Below are 27803 nucleotides of genomic sequence, written 5' to 3'. Positions count from 1 at the left end.
CTGTCACGGGGGATGTGGGCAGGCAGCAGATTTAGGGTGCCTGGCCTCAGCCACGCGGTGTGAGAATCTTGGTCACCATGTTTCAGACTTCCTCCTCGTAGAGGAGAGACCTGCCTTAATTGGTATTGACCTCCAGGCTCTTTTGGTTACGTGCACACACACATACTTCAGAGTTAGTGACGTGACTCAGCAGTCTTCTCCAGTTTGTTTCTAACTGTGTCATTTGGCATCAGTTTCAGATTATGATTATTTCTCTGTGAGTGGTGACCAGGAGGCAGAACAACAAGAGTTTGACAAATCCTCCACCATCCCAAGAAACAGCGACATTAGTCAGTCCTATCGCAGAATGTTTCAGACCAAGCGTCCCGCTTCCACTGCAGGTCTGCCAACCACGCTCGGACCGGTCATCGTCACCCCCGGCGTCGCCACCATCAGGCGGACCCCCTCCACCAAACCTTCCGTCAGACGTGGCACCATAGGGGCGGGTCCGATCCCCATCAAGACGCCGGTGATCCCCGTCAAAACGCCGACCGTCCCCGATATCCCGGGGGGGCTGCCGGGCGCCCTCGCTGGGACCGAAGAGTGTCCCGAGCAAAGTCCCGAGTCCCCAGCAGCAGGAGACGGCGGGCAGAGCGTCCCCAGCATGCCCTCCTCCTCATGGAGCGGACAAGCGTCTGTCAACCCCCCGCCGTCAAGCCAGAAACTGGGCGCTGCCGACGAGCAGAGGCCGGCGGTTCCCGAGAGCGAGGGGGAGGAAAGCGAGCGGGACGGCGCCAGCAGCCTGGCGCCCGCGGGTCAGCCGGAGCTCGATCCCGGAGACCTGAGCCCTGGGGACGTCCCGCAAGGAGAAGACATGCTGAACGCCATCCGGCGCGGCGTCAAGCTGAAGAAGACGACCACCAACGATCGCTCGGCACCTCGTATTTCCTAGGAGCGAAGCAGCTGCCAGAGTACCGCGCCGCCGAGAGGGAACTGGGAGGAAAGCTAGTTAGTCTTGTCCATTCCAGTCTGTAATTAATGAATTCCTTAAGGTCCTCGGTAACAGACGGTCTGACAGTACTCTAGAAGAGAAACCATGGTGAAAGAGCGTAGTAAGACATCATCCTCACTGGGGTTTTAATTTGTAAATACCAATGATTTGTTTCCACATTTTTTGATCTCAGTTACACTTTTAATTGTTTCTGAAGGTGCCAAATCCCATTTACCTTTTTTATAACTCTTTGTAAAGTTTTAAATCATAGGAGAAAAAAAAAAAAAAAAAACGTTGAGTAGTTCAGCAAAGGGATTTAATGAGAACTTGGCTTTTTTGCAAGCTTTTGTAGAGCGCCTGGTAATAGTGAGGTGAAAGCAAACAGCGGGACTTACTGTAAAGCTGAAGTCGAGCAGTGAGGAGCAGATCCTCTTTCGAGTGTTAAAGAAGGAAGTTTGAAGAGCGGGAATAAAAATTGACAATGAAAGCAATATAAATGCAAGGAAGCAACCTGCAGTTGGTAGAGTATTTGGGTGGGGGGGGGGGGGGGGGGGGAGGGAGATGCCATCAAAATAGCAGATGCTGTTGCACAAAAGTAGCCTAGTAGGAGTAATTACTGGTAGCTTCATGGTAAATGCATCAGAATAAGCCATATTGGATTGCAGTGTTTTGTTTCCGTAGGGTGTTTTAAAGACTGTTGTTTTTCTTTTTCCCACGTTGCTTTCTGACTGCACAGCACCAACTCTCAGTCACATGCATGCAGCCGTCACTGTGTAGGCTCAGTTCCTCCGCCCTCACCTTCTGTTCCACCCATCCTCTCACCGAATACAAACAAGGACGACAGGCTGAAGGCAGTTACAAAGGTGAACACGTTTATAAACAGCACGCAGGGAGTTCTTAGATATTATCAAAATGCCTTTTTCTGACCGTGCCCAGCAGGCTGGGCACCTTGGGAAGCCCAAATACTTGGAGAAAACACGTAAGGATTTGACAGGCGTAAGCAGCTCGTGGTCTACTGAACTGCGAATGTTCCTTTCCAATACAGGGGCTTGTTTTTCTTACCTTCTTTTAAATGGCAGTCGATTGGCTTTTCTTAAATACCGAAAAAAGGGGGCTGAAGGGTCGGGGGTGGGGAGATACGCTGGTTTTTATTTGATAATCCCGGGAGTCTGACCACTGTATTCTCTTTTTTTTTCTACTTTAAGTCACGTTTTTTTTGGATCGCTGCTGATAGAATTATTCAGAGCTGGATTTTTTCCTTGAAGTAGAAGCAGGTTCTTGCTGCAATACCTGCTCTGTGTAGCTGACAGAAATATGCAGGCTGCTCGGGGCGCACAGCCCACGGGGCTGCAGTTGCCCACCCCCAGCAGAGCCACCGATGCCGGCAGTGCTGCAGCTGGGATCGCTGCCAGGTGCTCCCACAGGCAGCCTCCACCCAACGCCCTGCACATTTCTCTTGGCTCTAGACTTGCTTCCACAACCTCTTACGCTTCAAGACATAACTGCACTGGATGTGAACTTCTAGTAACTGCGTAGTCGCTGTGTTCTCTATGACATTTTACACTGCTGTGGTTGCTGACTTTTTTTTGTTTGTTTGTTTTTGTTTTTCTTATTATGGCTTAAAAGCAAAAAGAGAAAGGCATGAGCCTTAGAGAGTCTGAAAGCTTCCTTTCTTTGAAAAACAAGCTCCTCATTCCAGAACATAATAAACGGTAGTGCCTGCGGTGTAGCCCACCAGCCCTGATCCGGTAGCTGATGCATTGTGCAAATGAGGCTTTGAGATGGTTTTTGCATAAACAAAAACTGCTAGGAGATAATCTCAATAGTTAAAAGTGTTATTTAAACCTTGGAAATAAATGGATGTAACTGTACCCGAGTACAGCTTTTCACTTGTTTAGTTCTTAAACGTTAGCATCATCGGTAAAATTTAATATAAAATGTTGCCAAATCCTATGTAGAAAGAATGTGACAAAACACTTTGGCTAGTTCTATTGTTTGTGTTTTTGCATATTGTAAAAGCAGTGTCACAGCTGAAAAATAAAATGTTTCTAATGGTAAATTATTGTGGTTTAGTTGCTAGTTTGTACTGAGAGTTGACCTCTCCCTGTGCAGGTTTTTGTTCTAAACTGGTATAAATAATTGCTGTAAGTGTGTCTCCCTTCTACATTGTAATGATTGCTTAAGCCTACGTTACAAATAAAGAACTGCTGGAAAACGTCTGTATTCCACTTCTTAAAGGCTTCCTGCTTGTAGGGTGCTGCTGTCACCCGCATGCGCTTCCAGCGCCTCCGGCCGATGGAGGACTTGGATTTGTTCAGCCTTTAAATCATAGAATGCTTCGCTAAGGTTGGAAGAGACCCACTAAGATAATCCAGTCCAACCGTCAGCGCTGCCGTATGGAGCAGCCGTTGGGGTAAGGAGGGGCAGTCGGACCATCTCAGAGGCCTGCAGAAGTCAGGAGGGACTCCTTGCTCTGTCCTACAGCAACAGCACAGTGGTTGGTTGACTGACTGGGATGGAGGGTGCAAAGTCACACAGGAAGTATTTGCTGTTAGCATCACTTATGTAGTTAGTAGATGAGCAAGCAAAACACGGGATGTGGGGGGATAGCAAGGCACAGGAAAGAGGGAGCAGCTGACATTTGCCCATTCCCCAGTAAGTCTGCTTCTCCTGCCCATTCAGGTTTACATTCTTTCTCTGGGAACATGAATTTACACAGCCACTTTTTCGCTCTCAGAAGTTGAGTTTTTCCAACTTGCCACAAAAGCTGCAACATAAGTAAGTTCCAATAACCATTCAGCATTCTAAAAGTCAGTGGTGTCAGTATCCCAGGAAGACTCCTTCACTGGCTGCTCAGTGCTGACTCTTTAGGTATATACTGTCACTAACAGTCACCTATTCACACTGCACAAACTGGAAGCACGTCCATGGTACAACAACAGCATATCACAAAGATGCCTTCTGTTTCACTTTAGTTGGCTTTATTATGCATTACAGTAACATACGTTCACTGGCACACCTACTGCCTATTGGAGATGCACCGCTTCAATTGTTGCATGCAGTAATGCCTTTACATGGGAATTTCACGGGGTCTTGTCACATAATGCCACCACAGTGGTGGCAGATGCCCCTCCTTGCGAGCAGGAGGCAAAGCTTCAGTTCTCGGGCCATCAGCTGGAGTCTCTTCTTCTAACTGCTTCACCTAGAAGACAAAAAACAAAGGCACAAACCACTTTAGTGCAGATAACCCCATTTCAATACTGCAGTTTTCAGCACCCCAGCAGCAGGTGGAACCGATCCCTGTTCTGGGAGGAAAGAATACCAGCAAGGCCTTTGGCTAACAGACAGGTTGAATGCTTCTCACTATTCACTTACAAACTCAGTAAGCATTACAGGCTCATATAACCTAACTAAGAAAGAATTTTCTAGAGTGAAGAGTGGTTTACAAGTGGATTTTTACATAAAAGTTCATTATTTTCTCATAATTCATGTCTAGCATTACTATATCAAGCAGACTGCATTCTCTCACTGCTTTGAAAGCCACCAGTTAATTTCAACTCCTAAAACCCTTCCATACGAGTCAGTAGGAAACCCATTTCTGCAAGCCCCCAGCGGCCCTACAGGTGTTATTACTGTATGTTTCTATAAGCAGCGTTAAGTGCTGGCTGCCACTGCATTAATTCTCCTAAAAGCCCCACATTACATACAATTCAATTATTTCTCTACATCTTAATTATCCTATCAGCTTTGTCCAACTCAAGTTCAATTTAAGTTGACCAGAAATCAGCCTAGATTCTAACATGATGCAACCAGGAAGTGTCCAGAGCCTCACAACAAGTGAAGAGAAATTCTTTGGCCGTCAATCTCTTACCCCATGGCTGCAGGTTCAGCTCTAACTTGCAGTTCCCTCCTCAGCCTTGAAGAGACTGTAATGCTGAGATCTGTGTACGTATTTTAAGCCACGCCAGCATTTCACGCTGATAATTGTTCTAACAAAGCACAGCTTAAGGCAGACCACAGCAGGTGTTCAGCTTTCTCACATTAAATATTTTCCAAGAGCAGAGCTACATGTCACTCAAAGGCTCACTAAAGAAGCTCCACTTGGCACCAAGCAAACACTGACCTCTTTCTGCCAGCTTTCCCGCTGCAGCTTCTTCCACTGCTCTCTCTTGGCAAAGTAATCAGGATACATTGCCTTCTCAGAAGGATGCCAGTAATCCAAGCACCATTCAGGAAGCTGTTAACAAAAACCACAATCAAAACACAATAGTCTTATTATGTGTGTCTATATATACACACACATACATAAAGATACATGAAATCTACATATACTGTATACTATATGAAGCTGATCTTGATCAATTACTGATCAACTGATGTTTTTTTTCCCTGTCTGGATTCTTTCTCACCATTATCCCTACCAACGCTAATGCCCATAAAGCTTAAGTTCTCTTCTTCCATTTCCACTCATTCTTTTTTCTGCCTCTGAATCCACGTCAGGTTCTTTCTCTGATGTAGCTTCTTACCTGTAAGGAGCTGATCAGATATCACCTTGTGTGTCAGCACTTTCTTCCAAATTTGAGAGAAGGGTGCATGCACACACCCTAGATTAGTACTGACTTCTTATAATGCATTAGAAGAGCCAATGCTGGAAGCATGGACTAAGGGAAGAGAAGCTCCCCAACGCCAGGCTGACTGATACCAAAGTTCTGGCAAGACCAGAGCAAAGTCAGGGTCATGTGGCCCAAGTGCCACAAGGGCAGCATCACTACCACTACAGGGCAGCTGCCACTTCTCGTAAGATCAGGCACTATCCCAGCAAAGAAAAGCTTGCTGACAGAGCAGCAAATTCCATGCCAAAGAATCACCTAAGCACAACAAGCTCCTCCCATACATGCTGTAAAACTTACAGCACTACACTATTAGAGAAACACCGGTGAATCAAACTGCAGCCCTACCAAAGCCCTTCTGAGGATTTCGGGGTCCTAGTAGATAAAAATTACTGAACAAGCAGTGTGTGCTTGCAGCCCAAAGGCCAACAGCATCTTGGGTTGCATCAACAGAGGGGTGGCAGCGGGGAGAGGGGTGATTGTTCCCCTCTACTCTGCCCTCATAAGGTCCCATGTGCAGCACTGCTCCAGGCATGGGCCCCCAGCATAAGAATGATGTGGATCTGCTAAGGGTCCAGAGCGGGGCCTCAAAGATGATCAGAGGGCTGGAACACTTCTCCTGTAAAGACAGGCAGAGAGAACTGTACTTGTTCAGTCTGGAGAAGAAAAGGATCTGGGCAGACCTCACTGGGGCTTTCCAGTACTTGAAGGGAGCTTATAAACAGAAGGGAGAGCCACTTTTTTACAGGGGCAGACAGCGACAGATCAAGGGGAAATGGTTTTAACTGATAGAGGGAAGATTCAGGTTAGATGTAAGGCAGATATTCTTTACTCAGAGGGTGGTGAGGCACTGGCACGGCTGCCCAGAGAGCTGCGGGTGCCCCATCCCTGGAGGGGCTCAGGACTATGTTGGATGGGGCCCCGGGCAGCCCAAGCTGGAGGGCGGCAGCCCTGCCCACGGCAGGGGGTGGGGGGGCCTCAAAGAGGTCCCTTCCAGCGCAAGCCATTCAGTGATCCTCTGATCAACCCCCCCTTTCCTCTCACTAAAGGAGCACAGCTACCATACTTACACACCACCGCAGCCCCTCACCTACCTTGTACCACTCGTATCTCTCGTAGGACGTGCCGCCGGGCGAGTCGGGGAAGATGTAGGGCTGGGGGTGCTGGTTGGCCCAGAACTCCTCCTCGCCCGCCCGCAGCAGCTCGGTTGCCTTCACCATGTCCTTCACATCCTTGTTCTTATCGAAGCGATCCCTCAGCAGCACGGCGAAGTAGCGGTACTTGTCACTGCGCGGGGGTTAAGCATACGGGAGGTAAAGACAAAACGCGTCACACACGGAGGCAGTGCCGCACCGCAGCCCTGGGGCTGAAGCGGCCGCTCCCCGCCCTGCACTGAGGGCAGAGGACAAAGCGCAGCGGGGCCGCCGAGCGCACAGGGGCCGGGCCCGGCACCGCTCCCACCGCGGCAGCAGCCCTCCCCTCCTCACCGGTGGATGCACCAGGACTCCAGGTGCCGCAGGGACTTCTTGTACAGCCGCAGCACCTTCTGCTGGTGCGTCAGGTAGGCCGCCATGTCTCGCCGACCCGCGGGGCTGACGGGAAGGACGGGACGGCACTGCGCGTGCGCCGCTCCGCGCCGCGCCCGCCGCCATGAGCCGCGCTAAGCTCGTGGGTGAGAGGGGGCGGCGGGACGGGGTGTGTGAGGGGGTGTGGGACGGGCGGCCTCGCGGCGGCTGTGTGGGAGCTCCGTGTGGCGCGGGCCCGCCGGGGTGTCCGTGCTGAGGGGCGGCTCGGGCCGCTTGGTGGGCGCTGTCAGTGCGGTGCCCGAGGTGCGCTTTGAGTTGCTCTCCTCAGAATGGGCCCGCCGACATCTGTGGGGTTTCTGTTGGCAGATATTGGCGTTAACCTCACGGACCCCATGTTCAGGGGGATCTACAGGGGAACGCGAAAACATCAAGGTACGTATTTCTTCATGTTCGAGTTTCCCGTTTATTCTTCCTCCGAGCCTGGCTGTCCGTTCCGTGTTAAGGCTCGAAGTAGGAGGCAGTGTGGGCGCTGACACCGCTGCACGGGGCTGCGGGTGCCCCATGGCTGCAGGTCGGGTTGGGTGGCCCGGGGCGGCTGAGCCGGGGGGGGCGTTCCCACAGCGGGGTGGGGCCGGCCGGGCTCTGAGCGCTCCTCCAACCACTGCCGTTCTGTGAGTCTTAATGGTTTTTCTTTGGTGATGGGCACTGCATGAAGGTGATTTTACATTCGAAAGAAGCTCGGTTGGCTCTTGAAACTTACGAAGTTTGATTCGTGGTGTTTCTGTGTGCTTTTGCAGATGACCTTCTGGATGTGGTAGAGAGAGCTGTCGCAGTTGGTGTGAAAAAGGTAATGCCTCACAGTTGGAATTTCTTACACGTCCTTCCCTTCTTTCTGATACTTTGTTTTTGTCGGGCTGCACTACTGAAACAAATGGTTCTGGAAGTTGCAAAGGAAAACATGGCAGCTTTCTTCACTGCGTGGAAGTATTGCATGCAGAGAGTGCTGTCTTTAATTTGCACTGCTCATGAGGCAGTACTGATTTTAATCCAGTGCTGTTGTGTACGATCTGTGATTAGTTTATACATTTTTAATGGAAAGATGTTTTCCTCTGACCTATTGTAGCAAACCATTACAGAAGTTTCCACATTAGTGCTGTTGTCCTGTTTCAGGTGATTCACTTTGCAGTTATTGGTACAGGGCCAAGTATTAAATAAGACTCTGATGGCTGTGAACATGCAGATATTTTGATATATAAGGGTATTTGGTGACTGCAGAAATGGTGGAAGTACCCATAAGTTCATATGGTTGAGACAGCTGGATGACTGCTAGTAAATGGTAGCTTACACATATTGAAACTCTGTGACGGTAAGCAGGTTTGTAACTCTTAACTTGTCTGCAATGGACCACATTATTTAGTTGTAATGGCCCAGCCTCCCTCTGTGTGCATCTCTAAATTCAATGAAGTATCAAGGCAAGAGTTAAAATAGAACGCATTGCATGGTGTCGGGAACTGTGCTGGTGTATAAGAAATAAACCCTCCTCAGCAAGAGGAATGGGCACCTGGCAGTTTGCTGACAGCCTCTTGTCTAAAGGAGTGAGCCACGCAGTGCCAGAAGTCTGCCCCATCCCAAACTGTGTTCACTTGCCTGAAAGCTTAATCTCTTTATCTGAAAATATTTATATTTGTCCATGTATCTGCAGATTTATGGTGATATAAGGTGATTTCATTAAAAAAATAAAAATCCATTTTTGTTACCTAGTGTATTTCCTTGGTCCTGGGGATCTAGGAAATCTCTTTGTTACTGATGTATGAAGCTCTGTTATATATATACATTAATAATTGTCTTGTCATGTTCTGTGCCTAGATTCTTAGTTCTCTCTGAGTGTTTTATTAAACATACTGTTTGATATTCAAAGCAGAGCATCCTGACAGTACTTCTTCTTTCCAGTTTTTGATTACAGGTGGGAGTCTCCAGGACAGTAAAGATGCATTGCAGCTGGCACAGACCAATGGTACTTTTGCTTCAGACTTCTGTTGTCGGTCAAAAATCAATTCTGCTCAGAATCTCTCAGAATTAATGATAGAATCATAGAATCACAAGGTTGGAAAGGACCTACAAGATCATCTACTCCAACCGTCCTCCCATCACCATTGCTACCACAAGCCACTAACCCATATCTCGTAGCTCCTCATCCAGACGCCTCTTGAACACTGCCAGGGACGGCGACTCCACCACTTCCCTGAGCAGGCCATTCCACTCCCTGACCACTCTCTGAGAGAAAAAGTTTTTTCTTATGTCTAACCTAAACCTCCTCTGGCACAACTTGTGGCCATTTCCTCAGATCCTGTTTGTTGCCTGGGAGAAGGGGCCAAACCCCTCCTCATCGCAGCCTCCCTTCAGGAAGCTGTAGAGTGCAGTGAGGTCTCCCCTGAGCCTCCTTAATTAAGAGTGTCTCAGGAATTGCCCCTGAACTTGTTTACAGAATGTCAGATTAAAATAGAAAATGAGGATTCAGAGTGGGATGAGTGCATTGCCTATGGCTTTATGTTACTATTAGGTTTCTGGGTGTTGGAAGGGATTGGTCGTTACTCTAATTTCTGTTTCTAAGCAGTTCAGATGTTTAGAAAAACCAAGCTATGTGTGCTGCTGGAAGCACAGTTTTTCACAAGGCCCTCTTCCAAAAATAGGCTGAAATAGATACATGAGGTAGAATGTATCTCCCTCGCAGTTTTCCCTTCTATTTAAAGGAATGTGTCCCTCCCTTTTTTTCTTTAGGTAGTTATTGTTGCACTAATTACTTAAATACATATTCTATTTAAGTAATTAGCATATTTATACACACTAAAGTACTGTTCACAGAAGATAATCATAAAAGAATTCAGGTTGGAACGAGCCGGAGGAGGTAAGCTGGTCCAACCTGTTGCTTAAGGCCTTTGTGTGTGTATGTATTCTGTAAGTGTGTGTACATATGTATTTATATGAATATTTTTATATACATAAAGGCATGTTCTATACATATATATTTGCCTCCCATACTTTTACATTTTTCACAAAGGCACTGAATGTGGCTTTTTGTTTTGGTACTGAGGTCATCTAGATGGGATTTCTAGGTAAGTCAGACATTGCTTGCAAAATCCTGTCCCAGCTACTGAACGTAGAGGCACATGAGATAATGGTGGTCAGAGGGAGCTTTCTTTTAAAATCACAAGCAATAAAAAAAAGTCCAGGCACAGATAATGGTTATGGCTTACATGAACTCATTGTATTTTTTTCTTAAAACCATCTAATAATGTGTTGCTTTAGATATGTTTTACAGCACAGCTGGCTGCCACCCTACGCGCTGCGGGGAATTTGAGCAGAGTAACCCTGACCAGTATTTGTCAGAATTAAAAAGTCTGATTGAAAAGAATAAGACAAAGGTAATAGCAGTTGGAGAATGTGGCCTAGGTAAGTGTTGTCTTAGTACTTCAGTATTGATATGTATAAACATATATATATATATCATTGAACCTGAACTAACTGGGGTTTTGTTCTTTCCAATTGTAGATTTTGATAGGTTAGAATTTTGCCCAAAGGACATCCAACTCAAGTAAGAACCTCGATGTCTATAAGTTGACTTTTATCTCTGTACATCAATGTTTTCTTTCCTGTATTCTACCAGATAGCATTTTGTCAGGTAGACATTTGCAATTTGCACATTTTTTTGTGTCAGAAAACCTTTAAAGGAAGCACTGAATTGTGCTTCCTGTGTGGTGGTGGTTTAACGTGTCCTCTTCTGTAAAATCCATCCGAATTTCTGGGTTCCCAGGTGTGGCAGCTGTTCGTTCTTGCTCATACTCAGTCTTGCAGACTCTTGGGAAGAATTTATGCAACTGTAGTACGTGAAGGAAGAATTAGTTTGTTGGAGTGGAAAGCATAGAGGAGGGAACAGAACTGTCAAAAAGGATAAGTCAAGAGTGGAGGGAAGGGAGCTTTTACTAAGGGCGGTGTTAGCTGAGATAATTGTGGGCTGATACGTTCATCTGAGGACCCGGAGAGATCTGTAGTTTGTTTGCTGCATACGGTACTTCATACTGAGTGAAAGGAGCTACCACAGCCCCTAACATCAGCCTGCATTCCTGTGCTGACAGTCTTCGTCTGCAGTTCTCTTTGTGAGAGAAGGTGGGTGGTGGAAGAAGGGGCAAGTGAGAAATTCCAATGAAAGGAGACTGATGTATCGTTGCAGGTCGCTGTTATGGGTAGAATTAGTCACTGGGGGGCAGTGCTTAGTTGTATATTTTCCTAATTGCCACAAGTGATTGGGAGGTAGAGTTAATCATGTCTTTTACTTATGACTGTAGTGCTGCAAATATTCCCCCAGTTAGACAGACCAAAATACATAAACCTGGTTTCTAAGAGCTCTTTGAAACAGGCAATAGAAATATGCTGTCACTCATACATGAATCCCAAATTGCTTTTCTGGAGCTTCTGCGTGGCCAAATTTGCTTCTGCTGTGATCCCCAAACTGAAATGCCGGGGCATTTGAACTTTGTGGTCAACACTAAATATGCAAACAAACATGCAAGAATGTTTTCAGACATTATTGAGGAGAAACAGACGTAGCCTATGGGCTGGCTCTCACCCGACAGAGAAAGGCCATACCTTAGGTGCTCTAACTAATAAAGTTTGGCATCCTGATGATTTACACTGTTATGTTCTATTCACCATATGTAAGGTTTCTTTTCTCTTTCCCAGGGTTTCTTTTTTTTTTCCTGGTTTTTGTGTGTTGTTCTTTTTTTAATCTGGGAACTTCCCTGTCGACTTCCTCATTCTCTTTGGCAGGGCACATAGCAGCATGTGATGTAATGGGCTTCACTGTTGCTAGATAAGGCTTTCATTGCCTCCCTCTCAACTTTGAAGAAGGGTAGTGGTTTTGTGGGTAAAAAGTTACGTCAGCCAGGAGTTACGTATAGGGATTATTTGCAGCTCAGTCTCTGAAACCTCATTTTCATATGAAGTCTGAAGAATGAAAAGAGCTTTTTAAAAGCAACAACAACAACAAAAAACCCCAACACCAGTAATTAAGCAACTGTAGCTATTTAACTGCAGGAGGAATCGTGAGTTGCAATTAAATTTGTATTTCAGCGCATTGTCTAACTACAAAGAAGATAGTGAGGAGCATTAGAGGAGTGTTTGTAATTCTCCTGCCTGGGTGTAGCATGGCAGACAGAGAAACTGTAAGTACTAATGCTGTGGGATCAGAACTAGCAGCAGGTTACTGAAACAAGGTTAAATCAGTACTCACTAGTTCTAACTTTAGAAGCTGCACTGGGGGAACGGGCTACGTGGTTACCTGCCCTCTGCCTACCTCTTTGCCTTCATAGATGGCTGCCTCGCTGTTACTGCTCCTTCAAGTGGAATCAGTATTATATGGAAGTAGAAGGTAGGAAAGGAATAAAAATGAGTGAAAAGGAGAGGATGCAGGCATGCAAACCAAGGAGGCAGAATGGTTGAGGAATGGGAAAGAGTGAAGACAATGTGCAGAACAGGGCAGAAGATGCGTGGTATTGGTATTTGTTTCATCTCAAGAAAGACAAGGCTGACCTTTGTGGAAGAGCAAACAAAACCTCTGCATTATTACTTTGCCAGCAATGAGGACTAATTTGGGCCATTTGGGGCTATAGTATTCTGCACAGTGTTCCCTCACACACCCCCACACCTTTTACAAATTCTTCTTGAAATAGCGGTCTCTGTGTGACAGACGCTCTCTTCCATCCCTGGCATTTCAGAACCTCGTGGAGAGAACTGGCAGTTCCTCTGTCATTAAAAATAAATAAATCCCAACTCCACCAGCACCCACACTACTCGGGTACGTGCTCAGCATATATCTGTATGCGTTCTTCCAGTGTTGATGTTCTTGGCCACTTCTTATCTGTGCTCATCACTGCTGCATGAATATCCCACAGCAAAAAGTTTCTTTTAAATGTGAGTGCTTAAATTGTTGAATGGATGATAGTTTCTGCGTGGCAAATCCATCAATTTGTTCTTGACCTCTGGAGGAGCAAAATGTACAAGCACTGGAAAAAACTGTTGTGCTGTCTTTCTTCAGTCTTAGACTGAATTTCTGCTTATAAGTGATTTTGATTTTACAGGTACTTTGAAAAACAGTTTGACCTGGCAGAGCAAACAAGGCTGCCCATGTTTCTTCACTGCAGGAACTCGCATGCTGAATTTTTAGGTGGGTGTTGCATGAGGATTTCAAGCAGTAACGAATTCTGAATATGAAAAATCTGGAAACATGACTCATAGAATCATAAAATGGCCTGTGTTGAAAAGGACCACAGTGATCATTTAGTTTCAACCCCCCTGCTATGTACAGGGTCACCAGCCATCCATCATGGGCAGCCTGCTCCAGTGTGTCACCACCCTCTGTGTGAAAAACAGGGATCTTTCAGCTCTGTCTGTTACAAAACCACCTTATGTTTTTACTCATTTTATGTTGCAGACATAATGAGAAGAAACAGAGAGAGATTTGTTGGAGGAGTGGTAAGTATGGGCTTTGGTATGGCATTCATTTTTACATACATGTACATCTATATGGGGCTGGAGGATGTATATGAATATCATTGTTAATGTGTAACTTCGTTTCCCATGAAGTCTGTGTAGGCTTCCTGTTGGGTACTTTCAGCTATTATAAATTAATATTTGCAATCCAATCCACTTAAAAAATAATAATAATTCTGTATTATTTCAGTATTTTTATTTTTGTTGCTTACTCAACAGTTTTATGTTGCAAGGGAAGAGGATAGGCTGAGACATGGCTCTGAGCTGACATGAGCAGTTTTTCTTGGCCTAGCAGAAGGACAGTTTAAGCACCTTATAATTGACATTGGCCTCTTCCCAATTCTACGGTGCCTGTAACTGCAGTGCCTTCAGACCACAGATAATTTGGATGTGTGTTCCCAGTGGGAGCTGTAACCTCAAACATTTGCTTCTGACATCAGACATGATTTTCAAATTACATCCAGATGTAACTTTTGATTGCTTTCTGTCTTTGGATATTCAGATCGTGTATTTTAATTCAAAGGCATAGCAGGAAGAAACTGCAGATGAAACGATTAAGGAAGTCCAGCAGTTCTCTTTCAGCTTTCCGTTATGCCAGGGTTTTCCAAAAGTAATAAAGCCTTGGATTATTGTATCCTGCTCGTGTCAGACCACAACTGGGCTGGATGTCTCAGTCCCCAAATTTCCCCACTGGTACCACAAAACCTTCCCCAAGCTCTTAAGTTATACTGAGTGGTCTCTACTTCCTTCAGTCCTGCACAGCTGGTAACAAGCAGAGACACAAAGAGCACCCTCTGCTGCTGTTTGTTCCTCTGCATGCACAGGGAAGTGGGTGCTCTCTTTGCTTCCTTCAGGGACCACAGCTTCCACACGGGTTACACTTCACACCCTACATCCTGTTGCGTGCCTCTCATCCTTAAGATGGCCAGTAGGCTGTTGTGTTCCTTTGGACTGAAATCTGTGCTGAAAGTAATACCGGCTCTTAGTCTCTCTGACGGTGTCTTCTAGGGAATACCAAGGCAAGAATGTAAAAAAACAGCACACACAGCATTGTTTTCTGTATGTAACCTCCCAGATTTCAGGTATTGGCTACAGGAAATTTGTGGGCCAAAAGCAGTATCCCGGTACAGACCTTTCCTACAGTAATCGCTAATGAAACGTGATAACCGGTTTTGTTGCAGCGTTCCAGTGACTTCAGCCTGAGCTTTGCCCCAGTTCAGAATCAGATGAGCTATGTCCCATCTTTGTTTGAATACATGTGTAATGCATTCCATTGAAAGGTATTTATGATGCAAGTCAATACTACTGTATGAATTTAAATGGAGTTTAAAATTGTCTGTGTATTACACATCTGCGTATGCATTTATATTTATTCTAGGTTCATTCTTTTGATGGCACAAAGGAAGAAGCAGCAGCTATAATAGATTTGGAACTTTACATTGGAATAAATGGCTGGTAAGTTCCTCACAGGAAATAAAGCTATTTTAAAATGTCAGCTGCAATGAACTCATTACTTTCTTTTAAACAATGAGGTCAAGTTTTCAAAGCTTGATAGGCCCTTAAATCGTCTGACAGATTTAGAATTGCACTCATTAATCTTTTAGCTACAAAAAGTTCTTAACTCACAACTCTGCAAGCTAATCTGGTCTGGGGTCCTTCCTACTACCCTCCGGTCAATCCTTGTTTGGAAATGAATAATGTGATAGAGCACGGAAGCAGTCTTAGTGTAAGAGCATGAAAAAAACCAGCATAGTTTTCAGTTACCATGTCAAATGTAGGAGTAATGCAAATGTCACCTGATCAGCTTTATCTGCTGGTCACACAGCCAGCAGTCAGCCGGCCGCCAGCCAGCTTGGGCTGTCTCAGTGGCAGGGGTAGCTGGGGCTGGGCAGGTGGGTTCTGTGCGCTCCCCGAGGCAGAGCAGCTTCCCAATAACTCCATGTTTGCTGATCAGTGCAGAGTTTGAATTCAGAGGCAGCATTTAAAAAAAAAAACGAAGCAGATTTTCTTTAAATTGTTTAGGGGGCTGCTTTTGCTATGAAATGACACTTCAACAGGCGAAATAATTACTTGTATGTGCTTTTTAACCAAACTCTGACTTTCTAGTTCATTGAAAACAGAAGCCAACTTGGAAGCACTGAAATCAATTCCTAGTGAACGATTAATGATAGAGACTGGTAAGATTTTATATCTTGGTCAGCAGTTTGTGACTTAAATGCTGTTGGGCAACATGATACGCTTGCATGGCAGTGATAAGGCAGGCCTGAGAGGAAGGAGTCAGGAGCAGAGAACGGACTGCCCACTGCTCTGTTTTGGAGGGCAGTCTGTGGGCTCTTAGAGGACTCCGTTTCAGCTTTGTGCTGGAGGGAAGCAGTCAGTGCCTGACATAGCAGGAGAAGATGGAAAGGCTAAACTGACGAGCCTGGATTTTCAGTTGTATTTAAATATTGAAGTCCCGCTCAACTATATTTTAAAGTGCAGCTTGCTGGAGAAGTGCCAAACAGGGCAGTGGCTGAGGTCCTGCCAGTGGTAGCTGTAATGTCAACTGGAAACAACAGCTCTTTAAATGGAGTACTGTGGGAGAAGGCTCACATTCCCCTCTTGGGCTGATGAGCTGCGACTTCAGAGTGTGGGATTTCTTTGAGTGCGCTCTTCACACGTGAGGAACTGACAGTTAAAAATGCTGTATTTATTGGAATTCCTGAATCTGAAAAAAAGCAAACTGCCTGAATGCTTTAACTTCTTTGCTTATGAAGCACAAATGTTAAAAAATACAGGAAGTTTCTTTGGAACAGATGCAGTGCATGCAGCCATCTTTGTTACGTCAGAGATGAGTGGTATTTATCATTGTATGGTATTTTCAAAGGTTAAACTCCTTAAGATAATGGTATAAAAATGCAAAGATTGTTCAGGTATTTAATTACCCCTTAATTACCTCTTAAAGTTATTCCTCAAAAGAGATAGCAAGAACTAATGTCTGTGGATGTAGTTGATTAAGCCATCTTGTGGTATTCTCAAGTGATTGCGTGCTCTTTAATTCTGTTTTTCAAATGGAATCAGATGCACCCTGGTGTGGAGTGAAAAGCACTCATGCTGGATCGAAATACGTAAAAACTACATTTCCTACCAAAAAGAAATGGGAAATGGGGCATTGCCTGAAGGACAGAAATGAGCCCTGCCATATAATGTAAGTGCACTCCTGTGGGGTTACATAAAATATTTCACATTCACAGCGGGGGGGGAAAAAAAAAGCAACAGTTCACGGGAAAGACAGTAAATAGAAATGAATTTAAATTTATTTAAGTATGCAAGGTATTACTTAATAGGCTGTAAATATGTATTTATTTATATACATATATATGTATATATGTGTATGTATCTAAATATTTATATATATTTAGATATACATATATATGTGTGTGTGTGTGTGTGTGTGTATATAAAATATGTTAAGGACTTAATTTGTCCATTTCAACAATTCTGAATACAGAAAGTTCCCTGAAAACAAAATCAGTACTGACTGTTTCTCTTTTCACTCTGTATGCTGAAGAATGGGTTAAGCCCTGTAAAGTAACCTCACCTGAATAAACTTCAGTCAGTTGCAGTTATGTTTAAAACTGATACAGCAGTGGAGCTGTGCAGTCCTCAGAAGACAGACAGTGCTAAGACAGGGATTAGACAGAAATGACGTTGATGGGGCTTCTCCCAGTTCCCTTCAGGCCTCGCTGTGCCTTGTGCGCTGTACCACGTAAAGGCTGCTTCATGTGAACTTGGTTCAGGGTCCTTCCTTCCTTCTGCTATGATGCTGGAACTAATGTTTCATAAAACACTGATCCTGTGAAGTTTTGATATGAGTAATAGTAATCAATGTAGAGAACAGTGAGAGAGAGCTCTAGGGGCTGCTGGACTCGCAGCCTGGATGTCCAGAAAGCCTGTTTTCTGCCACCTCCACAGAATGCATCCTCCCAGAGGTGGGAAAAGCAGGGACATGTATCATTGTTATAGTGAAAATGTTCAGTTATCTCCATTAAATAGCATTGGTAGGTGAAATCTCTGAATTTTCACAACTGCTAGCAAAGTCTCAGTGGTTGCTTAGGGCAGTTGGTGCTGTCATCAGCTCCTTGAAAAGAAGGAATTAGGAAAGTTTCTTGTTGTGCTGTAGTACATGAATGACTTTTCAGTGCAGCAAACAACGTTCACAGCTATACACAGGCAGATGCAAAGCCTATTTACTTGGCCAGATCTTTATTCACTGTGAAATCTGTATGTTTCTATTTGTAAAGTACCTGTTTAGAGCTAATTTCTAAATACTTCTTAGAATGCTATTAAAGACTGTAGGAATTTGAAGTGTCTAAACAGGAGTGTATGTGAGAACTGAAGGGAATGCTGCTGTTGTAGGCTTAAAGAAACTTTGGAGACTGCTAAAGCATAGTTTAAGTTTACATGGCTACTCCACTAGCGCTGAAAATACATTTTAATGCAGTGATGTTGCTCTGTAACGCTCCTCAAAACTCATTATTTTTGAACGCAAACTGCACGCACTGGGACAGAAGGGCTGCATCAGAACTTTAGACTTTCTGAGGTCAGTGCATGAATGCAGAAGAGACCAACTGAGAACGTTTTCTTGCCTCACAAGAGCTGAGGACCTCTCCTGCTGTCTGAACAAGGCTGCTGTGGCGGGTGTGTCTGTTACACCATCCCATGTTTGTCTGCTGCCTGAGGTGCAGCTCAGCACAGTGCTTCAGAAACCCCAGCACTGGCAGTACACGGGTGCTATACTTTGGCTTCTTTTTTGTTGTTAATTAAATAGGAGTCTTGTTTAACTCAACCTTATTTCAAAAATACTATCCTTTTAAAATTAATTATAACCATTGCTAGTAGTAGATTAGTAACTTGAGAATGTCGTAAGCCTTAGGAAGTAAGCAAGAGTTGGCATTTTGTGACTTCTCAAGCAGCATGATCTGTTTTAAGAGGAAAGTGAGCATGAGGCCATAAACTATATTTAATATTTAGGGTACATATACTGTTTAATATAGCTCAGTTGGCAGGAGAGTTTTTCCACTTGCCTGTCTTTGGTGGTGGTGCAAGAGTGGGGAAGACTTTTAAGCTTTTAATTTTGATGGTGATATCTATATATTAATGTGTATTCAGAGCTGCTGTACACACCTTGGAAGCTATTTTTGTGGAAACTTTATCTGCCAGAGGCTTTTGTTTTTTCCTCCTGCAGCTTTCATACAGTATTGCAATAAAACATTACATCCCACTGCAACCAAGTGGGGACAAGTACCTGTAAGCCCTCCCAAAGCTCTTCAGGGCTGATGCTCTTTGGTACTTGGAATTATCATTTCTACGTGGGCCTGATCTCGCCCCATCTTCTCTTGAAAATACTCTTAAATAAAGAAGCCTTTTGGCTGCAACACACAAGCATGAAATGCTCTTAATTCTTCATCTAGGAGAGAGAAAGTGGCATTCCAGGAATAGTTAGGAGCAACTTCTTCTACTGTCTTCCTTGAAAAGAAGTTTAACTATTGCCTAAGTTGAGGCAAGAATCCCAAACCCAAACCACACTGCTGAGGTTAAGGTCCTTCATCTTTGCCAAAAAGAAGTTTTTTCTTTCCTACTGCTAGAAAGGAATTGTACAGAAGATAGTTTTTCCTGTACTTCAGTGATGGAAAATCAAGTAAATAAGGAGATAGGGCTGTGGCTTGGTTTGCTCTTACTGAGTGTTAATACTAGTCTTCACCTTCCTTTTGCTTCCTTTTCCTGGATTATACCAAGCCTCCGGGCCTTCTAAAAGTGCTTACTTAGCATCTCCTACTAACATCTGAGTGTATCCATCACGGTTAATCTAGAGAAAGGGGAAGAAGAAATGAGCTGTCCTGGTAGAGGTAACCTGTTATGTCTATAGCTGGAATTTAAGCTTTGCCATAAACCAGTTCGTTTGTAGTGCCGCTTTAACCTTCACAGGAGGTTAATGAATTTCAGTCTGAAAAGTCAAGACCACTGATAAAGACATGCACAAAATGACACTTTCTTTGGAACAGAAAGCTGTTTAATTACCTCTGAACAAGAGTCAAAAGACCAAAGATGAATCTGTACCAGTGAGCAACCAGTGACCAGGGAATAGAAGTTACTGACTTCAGTAAGTGAAGCTGTTTCCATATCAGAGCATCTCACCCTGTTGTTCTCAAAGTAGGTTTTTATTCCAGGTTAATCTTAGTTACTCATGTACACACAGATGTGACACTCTGATGTATATTCAGTACTAATTTTCAGAGTCTAATATAGATTTTTTTTTTTAGTCAAATACTGGAAATTATGGCAGCAGTAAGAGAAGATGACCCGCTCGAGTTGGCCAATACTCTATATAACAACACTATTAAAGTCTTCTTTCCAAATATATAAAGTTTTCTTACATTTATTCAACATAACTTTAGTAAATATATTGCAAAAATTGAAGACTGATCATATCTGCAAGTTCTTATCAACAGAAGCCAATATGTAGTGCTTTTTGTACAAGATTAAAGCTGATTTTGAAAAAGGTGGTCTGCATTGGTACAGTTTCCTAGCCCTATTTCCTTTTCATCAAGATTTGGGATCAATTTCAAAAATAGCCTAAGCTAGCAGCTCCTGTTAATACCTGCACGCATTGCAAAATGAATACCAGGCTGCTGAGTTCACGTGTAGAATGCTTCAGGTTACTACTGGTAATTCAGAAGTGCTTAACAATCAGGTGCATGCTTACTACTTTACCAGAAAGCTTAGCGGTTTCATCTGTTGTTCCACTTAGGCAAATGCTGTAGTGTTAAGTCTACCAACCTAAGCTTTTCATTGTTTTGTTTTTAAACACAACTCACTTTTTTAAGTGATAAAGCTCTGCTAATACTGAATTTGTTAAGTAAAGCTGCTTTGGTTCAAGCTTTTCGTTTCTGATTTAACCCGCTGAACAGTCTGTTTTCACCAGTATTTTACATCCAGAACTCACTGATCAGGGATTACTGGTAGGCAGTCTTTGGCACAGCATTATCACTACATCAATTAAAGAGTGTTTTTCCAACCATCTTAAAAACGTGAAAACATTTTATTCCATGTACAATAATGTACATAATTTAAGGTGGCCATGAAAGAGACCAGCAAAAATTAGAGGTATATTTACAGTAGCACACACCACAGTAAACAACCACCATTCACAGACTCAACACCGAGATACTGCTGTTGTGCTTAAAAGTACAATAACTACAAAGTGATACTTTTATTCTGTTTGAGTCAATTTTAAACAAATACCTCACGGCTTAGGAAAAGACATCTTAATCACCCAAGAGAGTCAGAGTCAGCGTTAAGAGTCTCATTCAAGTGCTGTTCCACACTGTCATCATCTTCTTCGCCACTATCCGAACTGTCATTATCTTCATTTAATTCATTTTCAGCGTCAGCAGCTTCTTCTGCAACTTGTACAGGATCCTCATTCGGTGGCACAAACCCATTGTTGTTAGAGATGTTGGCGTTCTCCTTGTCCTCAATATATACTTTCTGATGGCACATGGGGCAGGTGTCCTGAATGTACAGCCACTTCCGAAGACAAAGTGCATGAAAGTAATGGTTGCATGGGGTAATGCGAGCAGATGTGGTGAACTCATGATAGCAGATTGCACATACGTCATCTATTTCACGGAGCCGGCTTCCTTTCACCTCTGGAAGGGAGTTTATTTTCTTAACAGCAGTCCTGCGATTTATAAAAGTCTTCCAGCCATTCTTTGCTTGCAAATAGATGTTGAAGTACGCATGCAGACACATCATGCACGCGCGGATCTTACTTCCCGATTCAAAAACCATTGTGTAGGCTCCATTTCCAAACATGATGACTCCAAATATAAACTCAATAATATTGCCAGTGGAGCGAACATAATAGACGTAATCGTCCAGTTTTTCCCACAGCACGTTGTAGTAGCCATCGATCATAAACAATACATAAACAGTGATAGAAACGATTACTTTCAGGCAGAGCTCTACACAGAACGCAGTAACTGCGAAAAGCCACGTGTTCAGTGCATAGTGGTGCCAGAGGACGTAACTGAGCAGAACCGGCAGGATGAAAAGGCAAGCTGAAACAAACAGCACGGGGAAGTGTCTGCGGAACGACGGCACGTGGGAGGCACTGAGAGACATCAGCACGGGGTCTGTCATTCCATGGATAAAATGCAGGACTGCGGTGAGCAAAAGGCACATGTTTCGGCTCAGACGAACTAGTCTTTCTTCTGGTTTCAGTCCGCTTAAACCAGTCTGCAGAGCCAAAATGAAAAACAGAACAGGTGCTACAAAACCCAGCCTTTTATCGTCCTCATCGGTCGATCCAATGAAGGCCAAGATGCCAAGTCCCAAATAATGTGCTATGGAGGAAATGACAGCACTCATGCCTAACACAGTTAAGGTAGAATCACACCCACTTATTATCAAGCTGCAGATCAGTTCCCAACAATTATCCCATGATATCAAGAAGAATTTGTCTTCCGTATTAGTTTCAGCCATCTTTACAACATATGTCAATACCACAGCTTGTGCTGTAAGTCTCGTCAGCCAGAAGACACGCAGTACAGCTGGAAATCGAATTCTTTTCCATGTATCTTCCATCAATAGCTGTAATCCATAAATGCGATACATGTGCCTTACCAGCAGATAAACATACCGCACGGAGTAATAGAACCACTTGATTTTCGTAACTAAAATGACTGTGGTATTCAGTGTCAGCACTAGGCCTGAAATAAAAACTAGCATCTGTCGGACATGTAAAGGTAGTTCAACAACCAAGCCAATTACAGGAATCAGTATATCCAGGATGATTAGCTGGGAATATATGGACTGCATGTTCAGCAATGTAACGTATCCGATTCCAAAGGTAAGCTGAAGGATGGAAAGCGCCATCCATAGCGAAGGTCCTTTATGAGGGAAGAACTGAATTCCAAAAGCTGCTGTGTAGTAGGCACTGTAGAAGTTTATGTGCAAAGAAGCATAGTAATTCACCAACACTGAAGTTGCAGCCAGGAGAAATGCTGAGGCGATCATATAAAACTTGAAAAGTGCTCGCTGTTGTAACACCAGAACAATGCTGGATACAAAGACACCTAAAAACAGATGGGAACCATTTAGTTCTCAGCAGAAATTGAGCAACAGATTTTACCTATTAGCTTCCCAGCAACATTTCTTTCATTTATTGCTTTCCCATTAGTCACTCATAACTTTGCATTAGCAATGATGCTATCTTCAGAGAACAGACTAAAGAACCACTGCAGCTGGGGAAGGCAAGGTTGAAGATTGGAAAAAAGCAGCGGGCATGGAATGCACTGCCCAGGGCAGCAGGCACAGCCCTGAGCTGCACGAGTGCAGGGAGCGTTTGGACACCACTCTCAGACACAGGGTTTGGATTTTGGGTGGTCCATGCAGAGCCAGGAGTTGGACTCCATGATCCTTGTGGGCCCCTTCCAACTTGGGATAATCTATGATTCTATTCTATGATCTGTATTTAATACAGATGTGCACTGCTGTGACGCAAAGCCAACTTAAGCATAACTCAGCACTGTTATTAAGTCTATCTGCAGTTTCAGACTGGAGCAGCGACAAAGTCCAAGTTCTCAAAGATCCTTCCCCAACCAGCCCTGACATCTAAGGGTAGGTAAACTCTAAAAGCAGGAAAGAATTACCAGATACAGCACCAGTAAATCCAGTGAATTCTACACATTTATCCCATATTGAGCCCCCTCTTCACCTGAGCAAAGCACCTTAACTACAAACATCCACAGTGGTCAAAGTGCAGGACAGCCTGCAAAACAGTCAAGACAAACTGTCTCTGAGTACAGGCATGAAAGAGAGCTAAAGGATGAGGCAAGCAGGTCACCGAGGGGCTAACAGCTTTCCTACATCACCGAGTTACTCTGATGTAACCCCACCAGACGAGGCACTCTGAAAAGCTTTGGCCAATCCACCTGTAATAGAAGTGAGCAACGATGTGTTTATTTTTTTGGAACATAAACGGAGAATACAGGGAAGAAGTGGTAAGAGTAGGAAGAGGAAGAGAGAACAAGAATTAATAGCAAAAGGCAGAGTAGTCCCAAAAAAGTTACTGCATCTGAAAGGTACTCCTTGCAAGCAGCGCTGGCTGATGTAAGAATGTTCTCCTTAACTAATCATTAACCTTGGGAAGTTGGCTGAGGGAAGAACACAGCCATTCAGGAAGTGCCTTATGCTCAGTCCTTCTATGAAAACCTCAAACTCACAAGACACAACACTTTCTAAAATAAGCTTGACCATTTCATTGCCTTTTTACGCATACCATAATAAACACCCATGGGAGAGTCAAACGTTCCCATTAACAAATCCATTTCTCTTCCCTGCAGTAGCAAGTCTGTAGTTGGGTACTGCATGTCATCTTAAGATAGTGACCTTTCACATGCAAGACATCCATGAAACAATATTACAGTGAGCTGATAAGAGAGAAAAGCTACACCTACAGGCTGCCCTGATCAGGCCTCAGCAAAACATACAATCGCCAATACATGTGGAGGAGCCAAGGCCCACAAGGAACCTGAGAAGATCCCAGAAGCTACTGGGAGCTCTGGCAGGGGAGGGGAGCACCCCAGTCCTCTAGCCACGGCACACCATCCATCTTTTTGCCATGACCAATGGCTCTGCTGCAGTGGAAATGCTTACAAAGCACATGCAGAGATCTGAAAGATGAACAGTGGAGACAAAGCAAGGTTAGCCTGAAAGATTAAAGACAAAAACTTCACTGCAGTTTGGTTCTACAGTGTGTCCAATCCAATGCACCTGCATAGAAAGTAAGTGAAGGAAGAATCAAACTGAGCATTCCTGCAGTAAAGCTTTTTAAAAATCATACAGAACTCCTGTTAGCATTCTTGAAGTGAAACGTACTCCCAAAGTAATTCAGAGCTGTTCGACACCACTCCTGAAAGCTATCAGGTCTCTCCTGTTAAGATTAGCTGTTCAAAGTCAGCAAATGGTAACAAAAAGGGCAACTTCACCTGTATTTACATACAGCGAGATCCAACATTAATATCTCAGTGTGTCCTAACAACAGCAAAGCCCCAACTCTGCGTCCTTGTTTCAGCTGGGACAGAGTTAACTTTCTTCCAGTAGCTGGTCTGGTGCTGTATTTTGGATTTCAGATTAGAACGCTGATAACGCACCAATGTTTTCGTCCTGCTGAGCTGTGCTGCACAGAGCAAAGGACGTTTCAGCTTCTTGTATTGTAAAACTGGGGGCTGGCTGGAGGCTGCCACTGCTCAGGGCCTGACTAGGCATTGTTCAGAAAGTGGTGAGCAACTGTGCTGTGCATTACTATTATTTTCCCCTTCGCTTTTCTGTCCATCTCAATCCATTTGTTTTATCCCTCCCCCCCCAGTTCTCTTCCCCACCCAACTGAGGGGGGATGAGCAACTGAACAGCTGTGCGGTGCTGATCTGCCTGCTGGGTTACAGCACAGCACCCTGTAATCCTTACATTCACAGGAAAAAAATAACTACTGACTGAACCACATGGAAGATCTTTAGCATCATCTTGAAGCGGTTCCGATTTTACTTAATCTTTGGAAAGCTGAGAACCACAGCCCACTTGCCTGGAAGCACAGCCCCTCACAACCTGCTCCCAAAGCTCTCATTGGAGGCAGGGATCACCCACTTCCTCCCCCACGCCCTTCCAGCAAAGTGATCGCAAACACAATCCTGAAGAGCTCCTTCATAACTTAATCTCATTATCACACACTTAAGAGAGATCATCTGATAATGTATCTCCCATTGCCATTTACATTGGATTAAGTTCAAGGCATTTCCTACAGCATCTGGATCACACAATGAATGGCTCCCAGAAACTGCTTTAGCGATGTGCTGCAACGTCATTGTTTTTTTAAAGGGACTGCTTACCAGCCAGAAGCACTCTTAGCAATTACATAAAGGTAGAACAGAAGCTCCAGAAATGGGAAATAAGAGGGGTATCTCTCCTGCACAAAGGCACAGAATCACAGAACACCCTGAACAGAAGGGTCCCACCGGGATTATGGGGTCCAACTCCTGGCTCGCACACCCAACATTCAAACCTGATGTCTGACAGCACTGCCCAAAGGCTCCTTGAGCTCCGAGCTGTGACCACTGCCCTGTGGAGCTGCCCTGTGCCCTGCAGAGCAGCAGCCCAAGCCAAACCCCTGCCTCCTGCTCCGTGTTTCTCCTGGCTCTCCTCTTGCCTGCTGCCCTGCTCTACTTTACCCTTTCTCCCCTCTGCTATTGCAACACCGTCCCCACTGCGCTTCCCGCTGTTTATGTTCCCTTTTAACCTCTCCTCTGACTTTCCTCCCCTGACAGCTGCACCACCCGTGTCCCTGCCATTTTTTTGTTCCTGACACAAACACCAAAACCACACCAAGCCAGCATGCGGCAGGCCTGCAAAGCCCATGGCTGCATTTCAGCGTCTCTGTTCCTTCCTGTCACGGGCTGCCATCCCCACTGCGGTTCAGTTTCATTCTCACAGCGGCAGGCAGCGTTACTCGGGGCGCACAACCCCTCAGCACCGCACATCATACCGAAGCCAGCACCACATTGTTATACCAGTGTCACACCTCCCTCCCAGGGCAGAAAAAGCTGCAAAATAACCAATTGGTAGAGCTCTCAAGTTCGGGAATTCAGTTTGGGGCACTTCTGAGCTGCCATTCCCGAGGTAAGGGACCCGGCAGTGTACCTCAGCCAGGCACGCTACCGACGCGCGCCTATGAGACGCACAGCCGCGGCGTCACATGGCTGCCACACGCTGTGGAAGCCTCCAGACCCCGCGAGTGGCAGCCGGCAGCCCCCAGCAGCAGCCGGCAGCGGTCACACCGAGCTCGGGTGGCTTCCAAGGCCCAGTTCGCTGCGAGGACAACAGAAAGCACGACAGAGTCCATCGCTGCCCCGTAGCTGAGGCCGCACACCGAAAGCCCGGGGACAGGGATGGGTGTGGGATACTGACAGGGGCCACGGGGAGAGACAGCGCTCCGGCCGGCAGAAGAAGGGGGAACACACGGCCACAGCGGGACGAGCGCCGAGGGAAGAGCCCGGGGCAGCAGAAAGCAGGCAGCGGGAAGGGGTCAGAGCCGGGGGAAGGGGCTGAGGAGAGCCCGAGGAGGCACAGCAGCTGCGAACGAGGCCGGCAGTACGGGAGCGGGGGGGGGGGGGGGAGCCGAGGGAGCAGCGAGGTCGGGGCCCGGCCCGGCCGGGGCCGCCCGGAGCCGCCCCCAGCGCCCCGCCGGGCCCGGACGGTGTCTCACCCAGCAGCCGCAGCAGCACGCCCAGCAGCGCGGCGCACACGGAGCCGCCCGGCAGCGGGGCCGAGTTGAAGATGGCGTCGATGAGGAACAGGCTGGGCACCCGCAGCGCGACCTCCAGCCCGGACCGCAGCCGCGGGCCCAGCCGCAGCCACGGGAGCTGCGGAGGGCCCGGGGCCGCCATCCCCCGGCGAGGGGAAAAGCCGCCCGCGCCTCCCGCCTGCTCGAGAGCGGAGGGGCGGCCGCGGGGGGAGCAAGGGAGCCCGGCGAGCCGCTACCGCCCCGCTCCCGCCGCCGCCCGGCCCGGCCAGGCCCCCCGGCGCGCCGCCGCCGCCTCCATGTTCCCTCTGCGCTCCCTCCGCGGGGCCGGGCCCGGCCGGGCAGCGAGGCGGGGCCGCGGGGCGTCACAGTGTGCGGCGCCGCCCCCGCTCCCCCCGCCGCCCCCGGAGAGCCCCGGGCCTGGGGTGAGCGCGGGGCCGGGCTGCGGAGGCTTAGCCTCGGCTCTGAGAGGGCTGGGCGGCAGAGCCTGGGGAAAGCCCGGGTGCCGTGACATCAGCGATAAATAGGGGTGAACTCCTCGTGAGCCTAAAAGCCTCCCGCGCAGGGAATCCTTCCCAGATGAAAGGGTTTGTTTGCTTGGCTGTGCTGTCAGCGCGTACTGGCGCGCCAGCTGTGGGCCCGGTTTGTGTCAGACCGCCCTCTGAAGGACGTGGGGTTACGGCACGTCCCGCAGCCCGGGCTGCTGTGTGTGCCTCCCTCCTGGAATTGCCACACGTCTGCCTTCGCGCTCCGGGTGTGGGCAGAGCCACTTCCAGGCTTCCCCCGAGTAATGCAGTGGAATGGTCCATTAA

General features: G+C 46.0%; 4 protein-coding genes across 34 annotated transcripts in view; 2 read left to right on the top strand and 2 right to left on the bottom strand.

Annotated features, from left to right (window-relative positions):
* MTSS1 (MTSS1, I-BAR domain containing) overlaps window positions 1-3185 on the top strand; it is a 118420-nt gene extending 115235 nt beyond the window's left edge. For 21 of the 25 annotated variants that reach the window (XM_040679289.2, XM_040679190.2, XM_040679180.2 and 18 more), the window contains one exon: window positions 234-3185. In XM_040679289.2, the coding sequence (XP_040535223.1) occupies window positions 234-931 (698 nt within the window). In that variant the 3' untranslated portion in view covers window positions 932-3185. The remainder of the gene's footprint in view (window positions 1-233) is intronic. The other 4 variants (NM_001030954.2, XM_040679252.2, XM_015283101.4 and 1 more) reach the window with 1 other exon arrangement.
* Window positions 3186-3929: 744 nt separating this feature from the next.
* NDUFB9 (NADH:ubiquinone oxidoreductase subunit B9) lies at window positions 3930-7168 on the bottom strand. Its single transcript, XM_418444.8, has 4 exons — window positions 7068-7168; window positions 6675-6867; window positions 5094-5207; window positions 3930-4172 (listed from the first exon to the last, which is right to left on the bottom strand). The coding sequence occupies exons 1-4, from the start codon at window positions 7151-7153 to the stop codon at window positions 4041-4043; spliced, it is 525 nt and encodes a 174-aa protein (XP_418444.3). The 5' UTR covers window positions 7154-7168; the 3' UTR covers window positions 3930-4040.
* TATDN1 (TatD DNase domain containing 1) lies at window positions 6965-20570 on the top strand. Of its 7 annotated transcripts, none has more exons than XM_046938293.1 (12): window positions 6965-7141; window positions 7473-7538; window positions 7904-7953; window positions 9057-9120; window positions 10413-10556; window positions 10656-10698; window positions 13241-13326; window positions 13594-13634; window positions 15031-15107; window positions 15759-15829; window positions 16713-16839; window positions 18880-20193. In XM_046938293.1, the coding sequence occupies exons 2-12, from the start codon at window positions 7499-7501 to the stop codon at window positions 18899-18901; spliced, it is 765 nt and encodes a 254-aa protein (XP_046794249.1). In that variant the 5' UTR covers window positions 6965-7141; window positions 7473-7498; the 3' UTR covers window positions 18902-20193. The 7 variants fall into 7 exon arrangements, with proteins under 7 accessions (XP_046794249.1, XP_004940087.3, XP_001234016.2 ...); XM_004940030.5 differs by lacking the exon at window positions 6965-7141 and adding an exon at window positions 7216-7248 and having other exon boundaries at window positions 19955-20193; XM_001234015.7 differs by lacking the exon at window positions 6965-7141 and adding an exon at window positions 7225-7252 and having other exon boundaries at window positions 19955-20570.
* Window positions 19683-27467, bottom strand: RNF139 (ring finger protein 139). Its single transcript, NM_001030955.2, has 2 exons — window positions 26956-27467; window positions 19683-22771 (listed from the first exon to the last, which is right to left on the bottom strand). The coding sequence occupies exons 1-2, from the start codon at window positions 27134-27136 to the stop codon at window positions 20964-20966; spliced, it is 1989 nt and encodes a 662-aa protein (NP_001026126.1). The 5' UTR covers window positions 27137-27467; the 3' UTR covers window positions 19683-20963.
* Between the last annotated feature and the right edge of the window lie 336 nt (window positions 27468-27803).

This window comes from Gallus gallus, chromosome 2 (assembly GCF_016699485.2).
Source record: "Gallus gallus isolate bGalGal1 chromosome 2, bGalGal1.mat.broiler.GRCg7b, whole genome shotgun sequence".
In the NCBI taxonomy this organism is placed as follows: domain Eukaryota; kingdom Metazoa; phylum Chordata; class Aves; order Galliformes; family Phasianidae; genus Gallus; species Gallus gallus.
Note: the sequence above shows the minus strand (reverse complement) of the source record. Positions and strands in the feature narration are given on the sequence as shown.